The sequence below is a fragment of the Mastacembelus armatus genome, chromosome 17 (genome assembly GCF_900324485.2).
Source record: "Mastacembelus armatus chromosome 17, fMasArm1.2, whole genome shotgun sequence".
NCBI classification, from domain to species: Eukaryota; Metazoa; Chordata; class Actinopteri; order Synbranchiformes; family Mastacembelidae; genus Mastacembelus; species Mastacembelus armatus.
In genome coordinates, this window is record NC_046649.1 from 16,489,711 (window position 1) to 16,507,454 (window position 17,744).

The 17,744-nt window shown below is 40.6% G+C and overlaps 1 protein-coding gene across 5 annotated transcripts in view; it reads left to right on the forward strand.

Annotated features, from left to right (window-relative positions):
* greb1l (GREB1 like retinoic acid receptor coactivator) overlaps positions 1-14,900 on the forward strand; it is a 37,693-nt gene extending 22,793 nt beyond the window's left edge. For 2 of the 5 annotated variants that reach the window (XM_026313225.1, XM_026313226.1), the window contains exons 9-34: positions 357-494; positions 624-749; positions 1,328-1,465; positions 1,707-1,892; positions 1,978-2,277; positions 2,417-2,545; positions 3,027-3,161; positions 3,722-3,922; positions 4,061-4,241; positions 4,738-4,927; positions 5,464-5,600; positions 5,784-6,126; positions 6,660-6,775; positions 7,201-7,433; positions 7,593-8,155; positions 8,372-8,477; positions 8,624-8,770; positions 8,897-9,036; positions 9,193-9,354; positions 9,525-9,729; positions 10,367-10,529; positions 10,728-10,955; positions 11,050-11,191; positions 11,278-11,478; positions 12,073-12,211; positions 12,469-14,900. In XM_026313225.1, coding sequence (XP_026169010.1) covers positions 357-494; positions 624-749; positions 1,328-1,465; positions 1,707-1,892; positions 1,978-2,277; positions 2,417-2,545; positions 3,027-3,161; positions 3,722-3,922; positions 4,061-4,241; positions 4,738-4,927; positions 5,464-5,600; positions 5,784-6,126; positions 6,660-6,775; positions 7,201-7,433; positions 7,593-8,155; positions 8,372-8,477; positions 8,624-8,770; positions 8,897-9,036; positions 9,193-9,354; positions 9,525-9,729; positions 10,367-10,529; positions 10,728-10,955; positions 11,050-11,191; positions 11,278-11,478; positions 12,073-12,211; positions 12,469-12,632 — 4,913 coding nt within the window. In that variant the 3' untranslated portion in view covers positions 12,633-14,900. The remainder of the gene's footprint in view (positions 1-356; positions 495-623; positions 750-1,327; positions 1,466-1,706; positions 1,893-1,977; positions 2,278-2,416; positions 2,546-3,026; positions 3,162-3,721; positions 3,923-4,060; positions 4,242-4,737; positions 4,928-5,463; positions 5,601-5,783; positions 6,127-6,659; positions 6,776-7,200; positions 7,434-7,592; positions 8,156-8,371; positions 8,478-8,623; positions 8,771-8,896; positions 9,037-9,192; positions 9,355-9,524; positions 9,730-10,366; positions 10,530-10,727; positions 10,956-11,049; positions 11,192-11,277; positions 11,479-12,072; positions 12,212-12,468) is intronic. The other 3 variants (XM_026313228.1, XM_026313227.1, XM_026313229.1) reach the window with 3 other exon arrangements.
* Positions 14,901-17,744: the final 2,844 nt, after the last annotated feature.

Consider the following 17,744-nt stretch of genomic DNA (forward strand, 5'->3'; position numbering starts at 1 on the left):
TATTGCAGACAGTTGCAGTTAGGGCAATATTTATTTATGTACTTATTTATTTATTTGCCACTAATATGACTGTAGCCACCATCAGGTCAAAATGTATACAAATTAATAATAATAGTAGCTGCATTGTATTTTTTAATGCTACTTAGCAATTGTTGACTTGCTAACATTTTACACTAGAAAGGGGACCATAATATAAATTATACATCAGCATGTGAGCATTGTCATTATGAGCATGTTGCCATACTAATAGCTCTCTACAGCCTATTAGTCCTATTTCCACAGTCACTGAATACATAGTCTATTAAATGTAGTCTTAACTGTTTTTGTAAAATGTGTGCATGTGTGTTTGTTTTCAGTACCCACAGCTCTGAGGGTGAATGGGCCGACTAATGGTTTAGGCGTTGATGGGCGTTCTCCCTTAATGAGCCCGTCCCAAGTTTCCCTAGGGCCTCAGGGTCAGGGATATCGCACAGCTGATTTAGGAGACAGTCCGGGTAAGCCCTTCTCCCTTTCTCTAACAATAAACTCACATATCTGTAAAAGCATATAGTGTTATTATTATCAGGTTCTTGTGCTCTAGTTTCTATTTTGGCATTGATCTCTGTGTCTGCTTTCCATGTTAGTATCTTCTGCCATGAACTCAGGTCCCCCAAAGAAGCGCCATCGGAGTTGGAATCCCACCTCATTGGTGCCTGTTCCACCAACAGCCGTACCTGTTCCAGCCATCCGACCAATTGTTTGTTCGCCAGGTCAGTTCTTGATCCCCATGGCTTTGGAACTGTCACATATTCTGAATGACCCTGAGTGAACTGTGTTGTAAATTGACCTGCTCATGTCATGTGCTTCCTCTTTCACTTATTTAACTTTTGTGTGTGTCACATGTTTCTGTGCTCTTAGCAGCATAAGCTATGCAGTTTACAACCCCACTCCCCTCTGCCTCGTTGGAGAACAAGGATGCCACGTCCATGACATCGTCTCGTTGTTAGGGATGATTTACCAGACCACCAGGCATCTCCATGAAGACAGGGCTAGATAGTTTGTAGCAGAAATAATTGTAGAGTGATTGTGATTGCATTATTAAGAAATATTCCTGCCACATCATGTAACTGTGATTACATGCTTATACTACCATCATTTCAAATAAACTTTCTTTTCTCACTTTTGTCTTCCATTTGCAATATTTCCGTGACCACAGTACAACAGCCACAGATACAACTAATGTAATGTTTTATGGATAGTGTGAAAACACAGCAACTTAGCTGTGAGTGACTAATTCAAATATTGACTAATTCTAATATTGATATATGCTTTCTTTATTTCCCTACAGGTTCTGTGTTAGGAGCATCCTCCGCTCAGCCACCGGTAGCTGCTGTCATTCAGCCACAACCTGTCACCACCGGAGAGACGGTCATCATCCCCAACAGCCTACTCAACTCTTCAGGAGTTCGCCCTGTCATCCTCATTGGTACATGCTTTAATTTAGTGTTCTGCTCTTTCTTTATACTGTATATTAACTTAATCCTTCAGTGAATCTCCATCAACCAGGGCCTGTAGAATATGTTGAAAAAATAATAAAGTTAGACTTATATCATACAAAACGTTTAGAATTCAGGAGAATCAATTCATAGTTCTTCTTTGGTTATTTATTATCACATATTTTTAGTTCCTTTATGTTTCAATTGAAGCTGATGATAATTTTCTTTTAGGGCATGGCACTTTACCTTATTTCTATGGGAATGTGGGGGATATAGTGGTGAGCCCCCTGTTGGTCAGCTGCTATAAGAGCAGCCATCTATCAGAGAAAACCTTGGAGAGTTTGGGTCTTAACAGCAGCCAACTACTCAGTGTCGACACAATGATTCTGCTCACTTTACAGTATCTTGCACGTTTAGGTAAGCAGCAAACACAAAGTCATGCTAAGAAAGCTCTCTCTCTCTCTTCTGTCTTTTTACTGAAATGTTGCATTTTTTCCTGCAGGCTCAGAGCAGATCCCTCTGAGGGAGGAGCTGGAACAGATAGTTCTGAAAGCCATGCTGTGTTGTCCCGGGGGTCCTGCCATTGCCCCCTCCCAGCTGCCATGGTTGGCTCGGCTGGAAGCCAGCGTCTCTGGCGGCAGCGTCCAAGTTGTGGTTACCCATAACTCCTTGGGAGAGGGCATCTCAGAGTCACTACGTTCTCTTAGCGAGGGTCCTCACCACCAGCAGTGCTTGCCCACCTACGTGGTCATCATATGCGCCTCTAAAATGACCGGCACAGAGTTCTGTGTACTTGTGTTGGGTGAGTATTGCTTTCTGCCTGATGCATTTCAGAATCTAGATTTATTTAATCCGGTTACCTTATTACTTTGTCCAAAGTCAAACAAATTCAAGTCAATTCAATGGAAATAATCTAATCTTAACTTGTGTATTGGACACAGGAAAGTACCAAGCACGGGCCTTAGCTGAAGGCATGCTGACAACTAATGAGTTTCTGAAGGAAATCAGCTATGAGCTCATCACAGGGAAAGTCAGCATCTTGACATCTCACTTCAAAACCACCTCGCTAGGTGAGTCCACATCCACATAACATGCTCTTTGTTTTGCTTATTGTCTGATGGAAGTAATAAAGTGATTTTGTTTATTTGGATGAAGCAGTATTACCTATTCAACATTCATTAATAAAAGACTTTTTATTTTTGTTTCTGTTTCATACCGTAAATCATTGTGTAAGACAATATTGGTCATACCCCTTATTTTTAAATTCTAAATTACAATATGAATAGTGCATTGTGTGATGTATATATATATATATATATATATACATCACAGGATTTATTCAATCTATAAACTTAATGTTGCATGTTCACAGGTCGAACAGTACAGAGATTAACATACATTGTGCCACACATGAGTGTTTGGTGATATGACTGATATGTGTGTTCATATTAAAACATGAATGTACAGTATGACTATCTTAAAGGGATTATCTTGGTGCAGCTGTAACTTGAATCAGTGGCTCTGTGTCTTTGTGCGACTGGTTGTTTTTAGGGGACAATCTGGACAAGCAGCTGGTGCGATACCAACGTAGGCGGAAGGGACAGGTCATCCAGCCCTTTCAGGGCGATGTCACTGACCACATACACTCCCAGGAGTCTGCCAGCATATCACCACCATCAGAGAAAGGTTAGGCTGTACTCACTGTCTAAACTGAGCTGCTTGGTTCACATACGAGGTAGAAATTTAAACAAATAAACATGAAAAAAATAAAAACATAAAAATATAGAAGCATAATTTGTGTAATGTGTTATTTTTTTCTGTTTATCAATAACTCCTGAAACGTATGGTACCATTTTGGACACACTTACATTCAATTCAGCAGGAAAATGTGTCCAAACCTTTTCCTGGTATTGTATCTTACTGCCAATCCTCACCCACTACGTTGGGGACTAAGCTTTATATAACCAAGGCATCAAAATTTTCCTCAGTATGTTGCTGACCTCTGTGGTGATTAAACTAAACTCCACATTCTGCTGGTGTCTGGCACATGAGTGTTTCAATTACAGATTGGGTTGTTTATCTCTTGTTAGTCGAAAACTGAAGTTTAACTGTACTGCAGTGTTTTTAATTGGTAACAAATTTTTCCATATTTTAAACAGAATTACTTAAAATAATTATTTGTGTGCTGTGGATTATAGTGGCAAATATATTAAATATTAGTTTTCTTCTTCTGTGTTTTTCTGCAGCAGAGCTGTTTAATAAATTTTTCCAGATCTATCCGACTCAGCTGAGGGTGGCTCGCAGCCTTCTCACTCAAGTCTGCTCAATTGCTGACTCGGGGACCCAGAACCTGGATTTGGGAAGATTTTGTAAAGTGGACTTTCTTGTTTTGGTCCCTCCATCTCACATTCTGGTGCACCAGACAGCACAGCGCATTCGACAATCAGGTTTGTATATTCCAGAGGTCAAGCAGTGTAGTATCATTAGGTTGTGATTACAATATATAATTATATTAAACAGCTGAGTCTCAGCTTCATTCATTTTGTGTGTGTGTGTGTGTGTATGTTTTTTTTTTACTTGCTCAGGAGTGCTTGTTGACCTGGGAATTGAAGACGCCTCCTCAGCCCACCAGAAACCAGATAAGTATGTGGTGCGTCTGGATGGTGACGTTCACACCAAGATGGAGGCCTTCATGAGGAAAGTCAAACAGAACCCCTACACCTTGTTCGTCCTTATCCATGACAACTCACATGTCGACCTCACAAGGTACGTGGACTCCAGAAACACAAAAAAGTCACACTTAAACAACAGGATGTGCCATTGTTTTGCTCTGTTGATAAATCAAAGCTGTGTGAAAATATGAATTGTTATGGCTGTAAATGTAGCCTTGTCCTTTTCAGACTGATTAAAGTGGAAAGGGTAGAACAGCTGCCAGAAAGGGGAAACAAACACAGATAGTCTTTAACCTTTTGGTAAAATACAGGATAATAATATAATTTGAGAACTCAATTTTTATTGTTATTTAAACATTATATTTTGTCTTGATGGCATGTGTGAGGATTTTTAGTTCATACAGAGATGGTCGCAACTGCTGTTCATACGAAGATCTTTTGTTTTTTGAAGAAAGATGCTGTTTTCACCACCAGAAAAAATAATAACTAAAAGCTTTTGTTATTATGTTGTTGTGATTAACAATCATGGTAGGTCAGGATTTAATATGTCGATCACTGGGTTTAAAAACTCTACCCTGCTCCGTCTGCAGTGCTCTGTCAGGGTCCGTGTGCCATGGGGAGCTGCAGGGTTTGGCTGACCGGGTGGTGAACTGCCAGGAAGTCCTAGATGCCATGAACCTGTTGGTCCTGCAGGTCAGCTGCTTTCCATATACACTGCAGACCCGCCAGTCCCGCATCAGCATCTGCAATGAAGTTCACTGGCCAACCACCGAAAGCCTGGTAGGTGCCTGGTACACCCATGATGCCTTAGAAACACATAACTGTAAATAGGAAAGGTTCAGTAAAAGCTATGAAGGCATATTTTGACATCTGAGATCCTCTGTTTCTAAATGTTGTCACATTTCAAATTTGTAACTGTAGTGGTGTACCCACTCCACCTGGTGGGCTTAAAATGCATTTATACTAAGAGGGTGTGTGTGTGTGTGTGTGTTGGGGGTGGGTGGGGGGTGTCTTTACTGTTACCAGAGATCATAACTTTAATATGTTTTTTGTAAATATTTCTGCTCATAATCATCTGATGCCATTGCAATACTGCATGTTTAACATTGCATTCAGTTAAAAGTATATGAGGAAGAAAATATTGCTACTCAAAAGTAGATTTATGTTCCATTGTTATCAATGACAAAAAGTATTACTGATAAAAATTGCTTAAATAACCAACAGACGTATCCAACTGTCTAAGATGGGTTGCAGTATGTTTCTCTTACTGAGTGCAATTGACCGTGAAGCCTCAGTCATGTAAAATTTTCCTCCAGCAGGGGGAGCAGTCTCCCGTTGAGTTGATCTACTTTGGCCTGAGGGACTACAGCAGCTCCCTGCAGTGGGGCGTGGCCAGCCCTATTCTGCGCTGTGATGATGCCTTTGAGAAGATGGTTCACACGCTGCTGGAAAGGTTAGTTTGAGGTCAACACCTGGACAACACTGAGAAATCACAGCATCTTTTATAGCTTTTCCTTGTGCAAAGATTTTTAAATCATATTCAGAAACTTAAACCTGCCAAAAGTGACATTGATGTCAGGGCAAACTAAATCCCCTGAGAAGCTCATAAAATAAACTCTCCTATTTGTTACTGAAGACATCCACACCTACACAGCATGGTGATCCGCAGCTACCTGCTGATTCAGCAGTACACTGAGGCAATGATGGCGCTGACCTCTTCCCCGTCCCTGAGAGACCACATCACTCCAGAGACTCTGGCCATGGTAGAGGACCTGATCAATGCTCCAAGCAGAGAGGGCTCCCAAGGCCGGGGCCACATGCTGCTGGTCCGCATCCCCTCACTACAGCTTGCCATGCTGGCCCGAGAGAGATTGGAGGATGTGAGGGACAAGCTGGGGCTCTCGCTGTGCTTCGCTGTGCTGCTGGGAAGTCCTGCCTCTGAACTCAACCTCTCCAAAAACTTTATCAGCCGCCTCAGGGTGAGAATGATGTGAACCACAGGAGTTGTTTCCTTTAAAAATGCTTTCTTCTAAAGAGTTGAAATATTTATACAGGGTTAGTGTGGCCTATTCAGGCAAGATGTGTTAAGGAAATTAGATCCGTGAGTGAAACGTTGAAGTTCATCAAAGTTTAAATAGATATCAGGGTTTGAATGAAACTGGGCTTCATGGAGTCTGCAGTAATTTAACAGGAAATTGACTTTATTCTCAGAATACATTTTTTATTTCTCACACTGTTTTTGAGAATTGAGTCTAAGTCTAAAACCACATTTACACCATCACGAGATGCCAAATATATCCCCTGAAACCAATGTCACTATCTTATTGCGCTGAATGGGAAAGTGTGTCCAAACTTTTGACTGGTACTGTAGGTAAAAACAAATATATTAAAAATAGATATCCCATTTGTTATGTAAGTCCAGTTCAGCCCTACATGTGTTACTGGTCTAGTTTTAAATGAAACATACCTGAACAAATATAATGCAGTCATTGTGTTTTCTGTTTTACTACAGGCATGGAGAGGCTGTGAGAATGATGACTGGGTACCTCACACTTACGAGGATCTGGAAGGGCTGCCCTGCATCGTCATCCTCACAGGGAAAGACCCTCTTGGAGAGACTTTCCCCAGGTACTTCACAACACCCGGCGACTCAGTTAATCTAATTTTTTTCATGGGGATGCGACGCAGTTTCCTTTAGCTCATCTATAATTGCTCTAGGTGTGGTGTTGCCTTTTCTTTTGTTTGGCATCCAAGTGTTGTTTTACATTCACACAGTGTGCATTATGCACACTGATATCTTATCTTGTCTATAAGAGAGGCACATGTAAATGTTATGTCAGACTCAGTAAATTCTTAGTAGCAGTTATATGCCAGAAAAGTTAACTTATCTACATTGAGTTTTTAATATGTTTTGAGCAATTGTGGAAAATATAAAAGTAAATGTTTTGCCATAAAACACATTTTTAAAAATAAAAATCTGAGCGAACATAGAACTATACATTAACTGGAAGACCTTGTCGACAACAATCTTATGTACGTTTATACTGTTCTAGGTCTCTGAAATACAGTGACCTGCGTCTGATAGACTCTAGCTACCTGACTCGTACGGCCCTGGAGCAGGAGGTGGGTCTGGCCTGCAGCTATGTGTCCATGAGTGTGGTACAGGAGCCCAAGAAGGCCATGGCTCCTCGGGAATCAGATGGAGAGAAGGCCACTACCAGCTTGAATGATGGAGATGAGCTGGAAAGACCCCAAAGCAATGGTAGCGCTGCAACCAGAACATCTGGTGAGTCCATTACCTCACCAAGACAGTGAATCTTAGGATTAAAGAGGCTAACATATCAAATGGCAATCATGCGGCCTTTATTAGTCTAAATACTGCATCTGAAGTTACTTTTAATTAGAAGTATTATTTTACATTCTTCACGTTACTCTCTTCATTTAGGTTCTTTGGTAGAGAACGGTGTCAGTTCATCTGACATTACCGACTCTTTCCAGAAGCCCTCCACCTCTGCCTGCCCACCTGAAGGTGTTGTCATGTTGGACATGGGCACAGTAACACAGGGGTTCAAGCAGGAGTGTGATTCCCTGGGAAGCCATCTCTCCTCCAACTCCTCCAAAGCCTCTAAAACTCCTCCTTCCATTTCCTCCAGTTCCTCCTCTTCTTCCCCCTCCCCATCTTCCTCCTCCACCCAAAGGCCCAGCCAGTCCACACAGTATATTCAAGACTCTAAACCTGTTCAAGTGTCACCGCGAACAATCATCCTGTCCAGAGCGGCATACAGTCTGTTGGCAGGGGAGTCTGGGAGTCAGCTGAGCTCCTTCTCCTTGCTGCCTCATGCAGATGTCGCCTGGAGCAGCCCGCTGAGGCCCCTTATGTCCAACCTGCATGGGGTGGAGCAGAGCATGTACTACCGCCAGTGGACTGTCACAAGGCAGCATCATGCTGATTATGAAGCGCCACCTGTACCACACCCACGGCGCTTGTTACTCAGTGGACCCCCACAGGTAACAAAACACAAGTAATAGAATATCAGCTGTTCACAAAAAAAAGATAAAACGAGAATGAATGACACACTGAGCAGTAAAATAAAATCCTTGATTTCTTCATTGTCTTTCTACAGAAAATAATTTGGGTTATGTGAAATAATTTGTATATACCTATATGTAAGTGTTGCTGCAATACTACAGAGATGAGCTTTTTTGTCTTTTGTTTTTTGCAAGGTGGGAAAAACTGGTGCCTACCTGCAGTTTCTTCGTATTCTTTCTCAGATGCTCATCCGACTGTTAGAGGTTGATGTGTATGATGAGGAAGAGGAAGCGGAGGAAGGTAAGGGTCATTGTGTTTACCTGTTTTATTTTGACTTACTTTGATTTTAAATACATCAGCTGTATAATGAAAACTAATTTCAGGTTGACTTTCATGGTGGTGATTCAGTTTTAATTCTCATAGTTTTGTGTTCTGATCATTCCCAGAAATGTCAGAGGTTACAACTCCAGTAAATACCCAGTGGCCTGACATTGAGGAAGTTCGAAAGTTGCCCTTTGACACCTGCCCCCGAGACCCTAAGTTCAGGAAGGCCAGTCCTGTTTACTCTGAGAAGATGCCAAAGTGCTTAAAAGGTCAGCAGAAACCTGCACACAGTCTTGAGGCATTCTCAGAACATTTTAATCTGTCATCGTAGATACAAGCACAATGTTTGCTCAATGACCTGTGAATATGTTTGGTTTTTATGTATGCATTTAAAGATTTTAAACAAGAAGGAGAGAACCAAGAACCCGCCAAACGAAAGACCAAGTCAGTACGTCTGAGTAGGTTTGCAGCCCACAATGCCTTTCATCACTGTGAGCAGTGTCACCACTACTGTGAAGCAGGCCCTGCCACACAGGCAAGTCAGACTTACAGACTTCCATCAAACTTCTCTTGCACTCAGTTGCTCCCTTATTGCACACTTATAGTTGCACAAAAATCCTCAGGTTAGGATTTCACTAATCACTAATGGTGAGTTCTCTGTGTTAATAATGGCTATGTGTGTGTGTTGTAGCTGTCGGAGTGCACTGTTCATGCTTTCACTTTCTGCTCGTCCATGCTGGGGGAGGAGGTCCAGCTCCAATTTGTCATCCCCAAAGCCAAGGAGCAGCACTTCATCTTCAGTCAGCAGGGCAGTCATCTGGAGAGCATGCGCCTGCCTCTTATCTCCACTAAGGTTAGTTTATCATTCTCTCATACGACTGAACACACTAGTGAGAAGGTAGTTCTAAAGAGAGAAGGGGGGTGTTTATCTCTCCATGCTAAAGTTCAAAACTGTCAGAAATGATGCCTTCGAATCTTCATTAGTTTTTACTTTTCTTTCTCTTGGTCTGTGTTCATTTCTAGGACTCTGATCGATTGAAGAGTCCAATCTTCACCCCGACTACAGGACGCCAAGAACATGGTCTGCTCAACATTTTCCATGCCATGGAGGGTGCCACTCATTTGCATGTTCTAGTGGTTAAGCAAATAGAAATGCCCCACTACAGGAAGTACTGGCCCAACCACATCTTGCTCGTCCTGCCGGCTATGTTCAATAACGCTGGAGTTGGTGAGCGGCTTCCTGGCATGACTAAACTGAGATGTGTTGAAATATTTATTTTAATCACCACCAGACGTCGATCAGCATTAAACCAATGGTAGAATGGTATCACATCACCCGTATGGGCACATGTGCATATTCATATTCTTATGAACTCATAAAACATTGCTCCATGAAGTGGTAAAACTATTAAACCTCTGCAGTGCACCACTGACTCCATATCACCTAGCAACTTATCTCTGTGCTGATAATTAGTTGTTTATTACAATGAGTGTACATCAGTGATTATATATTTATGACACTGAGTCATATTTTACAGTTTGTTTGTTATAGGTAAAAGATTAAACAGTCACAGCCCAGTAGTCAGAAGAGAATTTATAAAGTGAATGACCTGTCTGAAATGGACAAAACTAAATTAAATTGCTCATGGATAGATGGCAAAAGGGATGAATGGCTTTAACAAACCCTTGTCCAGCTTATCCATTTTTTTTACTATGACCCTCAGTGTCAATAATAAGCTACATGCAACATATCTGATCAGGACAAAACCAGTACACTTCGTACTGGTTCTGAAAGCATTGTAGGTGTATGTGGAGAAAGTAGAAAGTAAAAAAGAAAAACTGACACATGCTACTGTCTGTTGAAGGTGCTGCACGATTCATGATCAAAGAGCTGTCGTATCATAACCTGGAGCTGGAGAGAAACCGACTGGAGGAGCAAGGTGTCAAAAGGCAAGATGTATGGCCTTTCATCGTCATGATGGACGATTCCTGTGTGCTATGGAACACCCATCAGCCAGGAGATAGCAGGTAGTAATTGTTTATTTGATAAATCTGCAGACACAGGAGGTATTGTGCCTTAAGCATCCTAATAATTGACACTTCAGTTTGGCAAACGTTTAGCTCCAGTTATCTCTTTTTATGTATTTAATACTATATTTAATAAAGGTTCTTAAACTTTGTCTTAAAACAAGTTATTGTCGTGTTTGGCTACCCAATCTGTCTCAGTGAGTCATCATATGGAAGCTCAACCTTCACCAACGTGTCTCTGAAGACTGTGCTGCAGCACATGGAAACCACACCAAAGCTCTCGCTGTACGCAATGTGCGGTACTCACAAGTGGAGCAGCAGCCTCGTTCAGAAGCCTCCCAGCCAACCTTTCAGCCGGTGTCACCTCCACGACTTTATCATGCTCAATGTGGACCTGACACAGAATGTTCAGTATGACCTTAATCGGTAAGTTAGTCGAGGATTGTGTCACTCAGTCACACATGAAGTAAAAGGGAAGTGTTTTCATGGTTTGACATTGCTGTTGCACTCCTGTGAGCAGGTATAACTGCGAGGAGGTGGACTTTAATCTACGGGCGAACAGCAGTGGGCTGATGCTGTGTCGCTTCAATTACTTCAGTCTGATGAAGAAACACATTCCAGTTGGGGGCAACAAAGACTTTATGGTCAAACCTAAACTCGTGGTAGGTGTCTTTTTCACACGAATTAGGCCTATTTTTCAGTGGTTTTCCTTGTAGTATGAAACATCATATAAACCTTCTCTTTCCAGGAAATAGAAAATCCCACTCCAATCATCCCGTCCCAGTATGTTTGTGCCCCAGACAGTGAGCAGACGCTCCTGGCTGCTCCGGCCCAGTACCTGCTGGAAAGATTCCTGCAGAGCTGCAGCCACAAACTGTTTCCAAAGGCTGTTCAGAACAGGGACAACCCAGTTCTGTCCATCGACAGCTACCTCAGTCTCAGCCCGGAGGTAAGAGCTCCCAGGTGACTGCAGTCAAAAGAGAGGAGACTGTTAGCGTTATCCCTTCAGCTTACAGAAAAACAGCAACATGACTGTGAAAATCCCTTCACAGTCATACTGACTTTCACATATTTGAATGTCCTGTACTACTGTGGTATTGGTGTCATTAAAGTGTTAAGTATTACAAAAAAATAAGAAAAGCTTGCTGAAACGTTCTAACTCCCAGAGAAAGACGTTATATGATTTTACCATCTGTTTTGCTCAGAACATTCTGACAGCTCACATGTGCAAAAAATAAATGCTAACAATGCACATTTGTACTGCATATGACGTAGTACAAGCCTAGATCCTTTGCACAACTTCATTATCTGCATACCTAACACATTTTGTGTTTTCTCCTTTAATGGAAATAAATCATGATGCACAGTTGCACACCATGCAAACCCATACATTTACCTGACCCCAATAGCTCCACACAGAGATTCTTAAGGCTTCATAAGGATTATCTCATTCATTTTAACCTTAAAGATGTGCATTTCATTTCTCCTTCAGTTTGATTGACTGGAATTAGTACATTTTATCTTGTTTTGTCATTTGTCACAGATTACTGTGTGCTACATCAACTCCCGTCCGCACTCCACCAACCTGAACTATCAGGGCCTGGTGTTCAGTGGCCTTCTGCTTTACCTCTGTGACTCTTTCGTTGCCTCTGGACTCCTCAAGAAATTCCGCTTCTTCAAAGGTGACTCATCAGTGTAGTCATAGTTAATGCTGCTGTTTCTGTCCTCATGTTCTCTATTTGAAGTTATTCTATTACACTACTATTATACTATGTTGTTATTGTTGTCGTGGGATTTCATATCAAGGTCATAAGATAACATTGCTGTGATGCTGCCCCAAATGTGTGAGCCTCAGATGGCACCCTTTCAGATATTATTGTATTTTTGAGCTACACTTTCGGATCTGCCATCTAACTTTTGATCCTGACTGTGTCCACAGGCGCCACCCTCTGTGTGATCTGCCAGGACCGAAGCTCACTCCGACAGACTATCGTTCGACTAGAGCTGGAGGACCAGTGGCAGTTTCGGCTGCGGGATGAGTTTCAAACTGCCAACTGCAGTGAGGACCGGCCCCTGTACTTTCTGACTGGCCGCCATGTCTGAACGTATACCTGGGTCTGCAGCTCGGCTGCAGAAACACATTTAGAAATGAGGGTAGATTGGATTCCAAACCAGCCGGTAATCGCAATTCTTTCCATCCCACTGGAAGGACAGAGGGGATATAGTGGCGCACAAGACCTGAGGTGCCCCACAAGCAGACACATGGCCAACTAATGTCACGTTTCTTCATATGTACTACCACAGTGCACTATACCTGACTCTGAAGAGGGTCAGTGCATTTTTTTTTAAACTTTAGCTTGTAGCTAGGTTTGTCTCCACTTGTGTTCTACTGAAAAAGACTTTGCTGTGGGGGAAAAAGTACAGCTGGAGCAGAACTTTATTTGCATTGTAGTTGTATTGTGAAAAAATGGACACAATCAATAATGTGACTATTTGAAGATTGTATGCGTACATGGACATCAGTATGTCACATCCTGGACAGATATGTTCATCTCAGGGTTTTAAGGGAAATCCAAGGGAGAGGTAAATCTTTGTCTCCCTATTCACTGTATATCCTTGGCATTAACTTATGTTGGCACCAAAGACATCCTCAGCTGCACCTTGCCTTTTCCCTTCACTCTCCAGGTCCCTTCTCGCCTGCTCTCCCTCTCAAATACCATGAAGCTCATCAACTGTAAAAATGAAACTAATATTGTTAAACAAATATAAACATATAGACTTCTCTATATGGGATTTCAGCTGTCAAGAGTATTACATTCAACTGTAACACCAGTGGGATTCAAACAGGAAGTGAGTTTTTGAACTAGCACATTACTACAAACTGTGCCTCTGAAATATTGATTGATAATCCTTCTCACAATGACCTGTGGTAGACTAACTGTTAACTGTTATATGACTCTCATGTTAACTTAAGACTATATTCACAACTAAAGCAAAATTCAAGTTGTGTTTATTCAAGAATGTAGTGTGTTACTGTTACTAATGTTATGAATATACAACTATGAAGTCAATCAATTGTCCAAAACAGACGTAGATGACTCACCAAGGTTTTATTTTTACAACTCATCTGTTACTGTGCATGCAACATAAAAGTATATTCTAAATGACATATATTTTGCATTAAGGTATTGAGTGACTTAAATAATGGGTATTTTAAGCATAATCACAGTCTGTAAATACAAGCCTCTTCACTGCCAAATATTCTGTTGTTGACTGTGCCTGGATTTCACCTCCTGTTATCCTGTTCATGCTCTGAAGCTAATTGTATTTTCATGGTCTTGTCTACCATCCAAACCTTAAATTCTTCTTCTGTCGTCTTAATGGGTAATCAGAAAAGGGTACAAACTGTACTTATACTTGAAATTACACAGGGTTATCCAAAGAATATTCCTTAGGGGACATTTGACACAGTCATGACATTTTTTGGACCAATGAGATTGAAGAAACCATTTAACTGTGAGGTGTAGAAATGTTTTTTTTTTTTGTGTGTGAAGTGAAGCAAGAACAAATGATTGGATTTTGGGCAACTGTACTGTTTAAAGCTTTGTTTACATTATTAATATATTGTATCATCCCCTTAACTTCCCCTTAACCACTGAGGGTTACTGCTGTTTTTTTAGCCTTGAATATGTTTTTCCAGTATATTTTGATCATTATGTCTTTCCTATGTTATGTTGCAAGGCAAGAAGAATCTACCTAGATGTGTCTATAACCATATGTCTGTACCCGCTCCTGTTCTTGTGTTGGATTTTTATTGAAAATGAAAATTGGGTCCGCGAGGGATTCTTATTTATTTGACAAGCATTTTTGGACTGATAATCATAATGAAGTGTTAATATTTTACGGCATGCTGAACTCACTTAAACCAAGGGAGCGTGACCCCTTCAAAACCATCCATGAAGGTTTTGCACAAGACCCAAAAGAATGATTCAATCCACTGAATGTCCAAGGGGGGTAGGAAACGTGAACTTGCACTATAAAGGTTGCCAGCATAAAAATAATTTCCATATAAGCAAAACAAATCAGTTAAGTTCCTCAAACCCCCAGAGTGAGTCCAAATACAACACTGGAAATCGATGTTTTTGTCAAACTCCAGTAGTTTATAGAATGTATTACACTTAATATGCAACTTGCTTTCACAATCTTCGCTAAAATGTGTTTGGTCACCATGTGCAGCCCAGTGGTAGTCCCAGTGTCTAAGTGATCTACCTCATGCTTACAATTGTGGTTGCCGGCTGTGAACATTTGACATTAGAGCTATGCTATTGTTGTTGAAAATTTCTGAATGTAATAAAATGACTTCTAAATTTATGTGTGTGCTTTTTTATGGTTTTCACTTGAAATTGTGTAAACACGACATGTAACAGGAGCACAAATAGGATGTAACATATTCCAGATCTGAATATAGAGATAATTTAAACCCACAGCGTTATTTTAAATACTAGTGGACATCCTGAGGTTAACAAAGTTGAAATGAGCTCTCTGCACAGACATACTCCCAGAAGAGCTTCAGATGAATGATTTCCATTTGTTTTGATGACTGTTTATGATGTTCCCAACTAACTACTATTTCACACTGTGTTCTGATATTCAAATCTTAATCAGTGTCTTTTCTTTATTGTTTTATTAATTAATAATCCTCTAACTTCCTCCTGATTATTTCAATCCTAGACCATTTAATTCTATCAAAGAGTAAATCCCAGACCTCTCCTGATATTTGTCTCTCCTTAACATTTCTGTAAACAACTCTAACTATGCATAATCACCCCAACACTATCTTAAAAAAGTATTGCTTTATAATGCATGCTAGGACTTTTTCTGACTTCCCAGTAAAGGTACAGGGACATTGTTAGACCAGGGACAACACTATTTCAGCTCCTACAAGGTAATATTAGAGAACACCTTCCATCAACCTACAGCCCCTGTGTGATATAACACGGAGCTATTTTCAGCCAGCTGCAGACAGGATAGGATAAGGGAGAGAGGACAAAGGGGCTGGCATGCTGATTTTTGCACCTTATAGTTTTTCTTTTTGGAAAAGAAGAAAGATCTTGTGGAAAGACAAAAAGAGGAAAGTCTCAAAAGAGTTTACATCTCCCAACTTGATTCATCTGCAACAAATTGTGTTAAATGTGTAGTAATACCAATGATTATAAAGTGGGCAAAGGGTTACTTGACTATTTTATAACAATAACTACGCAGGCCCAGATTGGCTTTCTTTGGCTTCTCTTCATTATGCTGTAATTTTTTTTGTGATACAGTTTCCATTTGTTTGACATGCGCTGATACTTCAGTGGATATTTTGAAGAAAAAAGTGAAAGAGTCCCTTGATAATTCCCTTTGACCGATTTCTTTCAGTTATTGAGTCCTCGGGCAGTGCAGTAGTTAATATTAAACTACTTTCAAATACTGACATGATTAAACACAGCACTGTAGTGTGAAATATTTTCTTTATATCATTAAAATGTGTTAAACCACTATTGGTTTTAATGGATGGTCAGCAAGAATGAATCACGTGCGTTTTGGCAGTGTACTCTAATTACTCCCTGGCTTCCATAAACCTTGTAACTTAAACCATATTTGTGTTTTTTGGTTTAGAGTTGAAGTGCTGGAGGATTACAGTTTGTCTTTGATGTATCCTATCAGCAGCTAAGCCACTGACTGTGGAGTGAGTCAACGCCATGAACCAAAACCCAATACTGCGATGTGAGAAGAGAGGGAATGTGACTCTGCAGTGACAAGCTGGTCATGCAGTAAACCATCTCCTTTGGCAGACAGTAATATGGATCTGTGACTGAAGGCTGAGTCGAACACCTCTTGTGAACTTCTGTCCACGTCCAACATCATCTGTGTTCAGTATGTGTAAATCACCATTGACGTAGACAGAAAGAAAGAAAGAAAGAAAGAAAGAAAGAAAGAAAGAAAGAAAGAAAGAAAGAAAGAAAGAAAGAAAGAAAGAAAGAAAGAAAAAGAAAGAAAGAAAGAGAATTGCTGACAAAATGCAATGGGTTATTGTAACCCGCAGCACATGGTCAGTCAAGCAATTTGCTGTACTTTGTTGAGAAAATGCATTACAAGCAGTAGCAGTGAAGTCAGAAGACAAATGGACCTAAACTGTTTAATAATTTATTAAATACAGCATATTACACTCATGTTGATAATGTGCATATACTAATACTTATACTGTATATACTGTAGAGACACTTCTTTAATTTAAAATCTTATTGCTGCACATGTTGAACAGAATTCTTCTTGTTTTATTTCTTTTTATGAAGGGTACAAAATGAAATGCAGCATCCTATAAGAAAACACAAACATGTCCTTGGTGCTACAGATTACAAAGTATGTTAAGGTTGAGGACATGATGATGCTGAAGAGACACATGCTACTCAATGGACACTTGGCGGAACAAGACACCAACATTTCATAGGAACATGAAGTTAAAATCCGTCATGCAGTGCATTACTGAAAGCTTTGCCACCAGTCAGCTCTCCTTGTTTCATCAATGCCAACTCATACATGGTAGCCAGCCCCTTGATCATTGTTGGCAGAACAAAACAAAAAAGAGACTGACAATCAGGTTCCATTAATGATAATAAACATCTCATAAAACAACATCCACCACTTTAGACAGCCATTATGTACACTCTCCGTCTTCCTATGTGAATTACTTCATTTACACTGTATCACTGTATCAGGCACCATAGGACTTCCTTATGGAACTAAGCACCAACACTTTCACAGCAAAAAACCTCATGGAATTTATCTAGTGCTCTGTTCGGCCTTTGGGATATACTTTCATACGTTGAATGAACTGAAGTGTCTTGCGTTACAGAATTAGAGACATGGTAGTATCAACTAAAATTTCACATTCCTCGCCATTAATGAATTATTCTCCACACTATACGTTGGTAGAACTATGTACGTAAAGGTAGAATGTGTGAAAATTAAAGCGCATGCAAGATTTAAAGAAAGGAACAGTCTGACAGTTTGGGAACATTAATCATGAAGTAGCTGGTTAGCTTTGTGTACTTTAGCTAGAAGACTGGAAGTAAGGGGAAACGAACTTGCCTGTGTCCAAAGGGAGAGCATGAATAAAATGCAGGTACTAGCACTGGCAGGCAAGATTTCTTTTGCCTATGAGCAGTTTTAAGC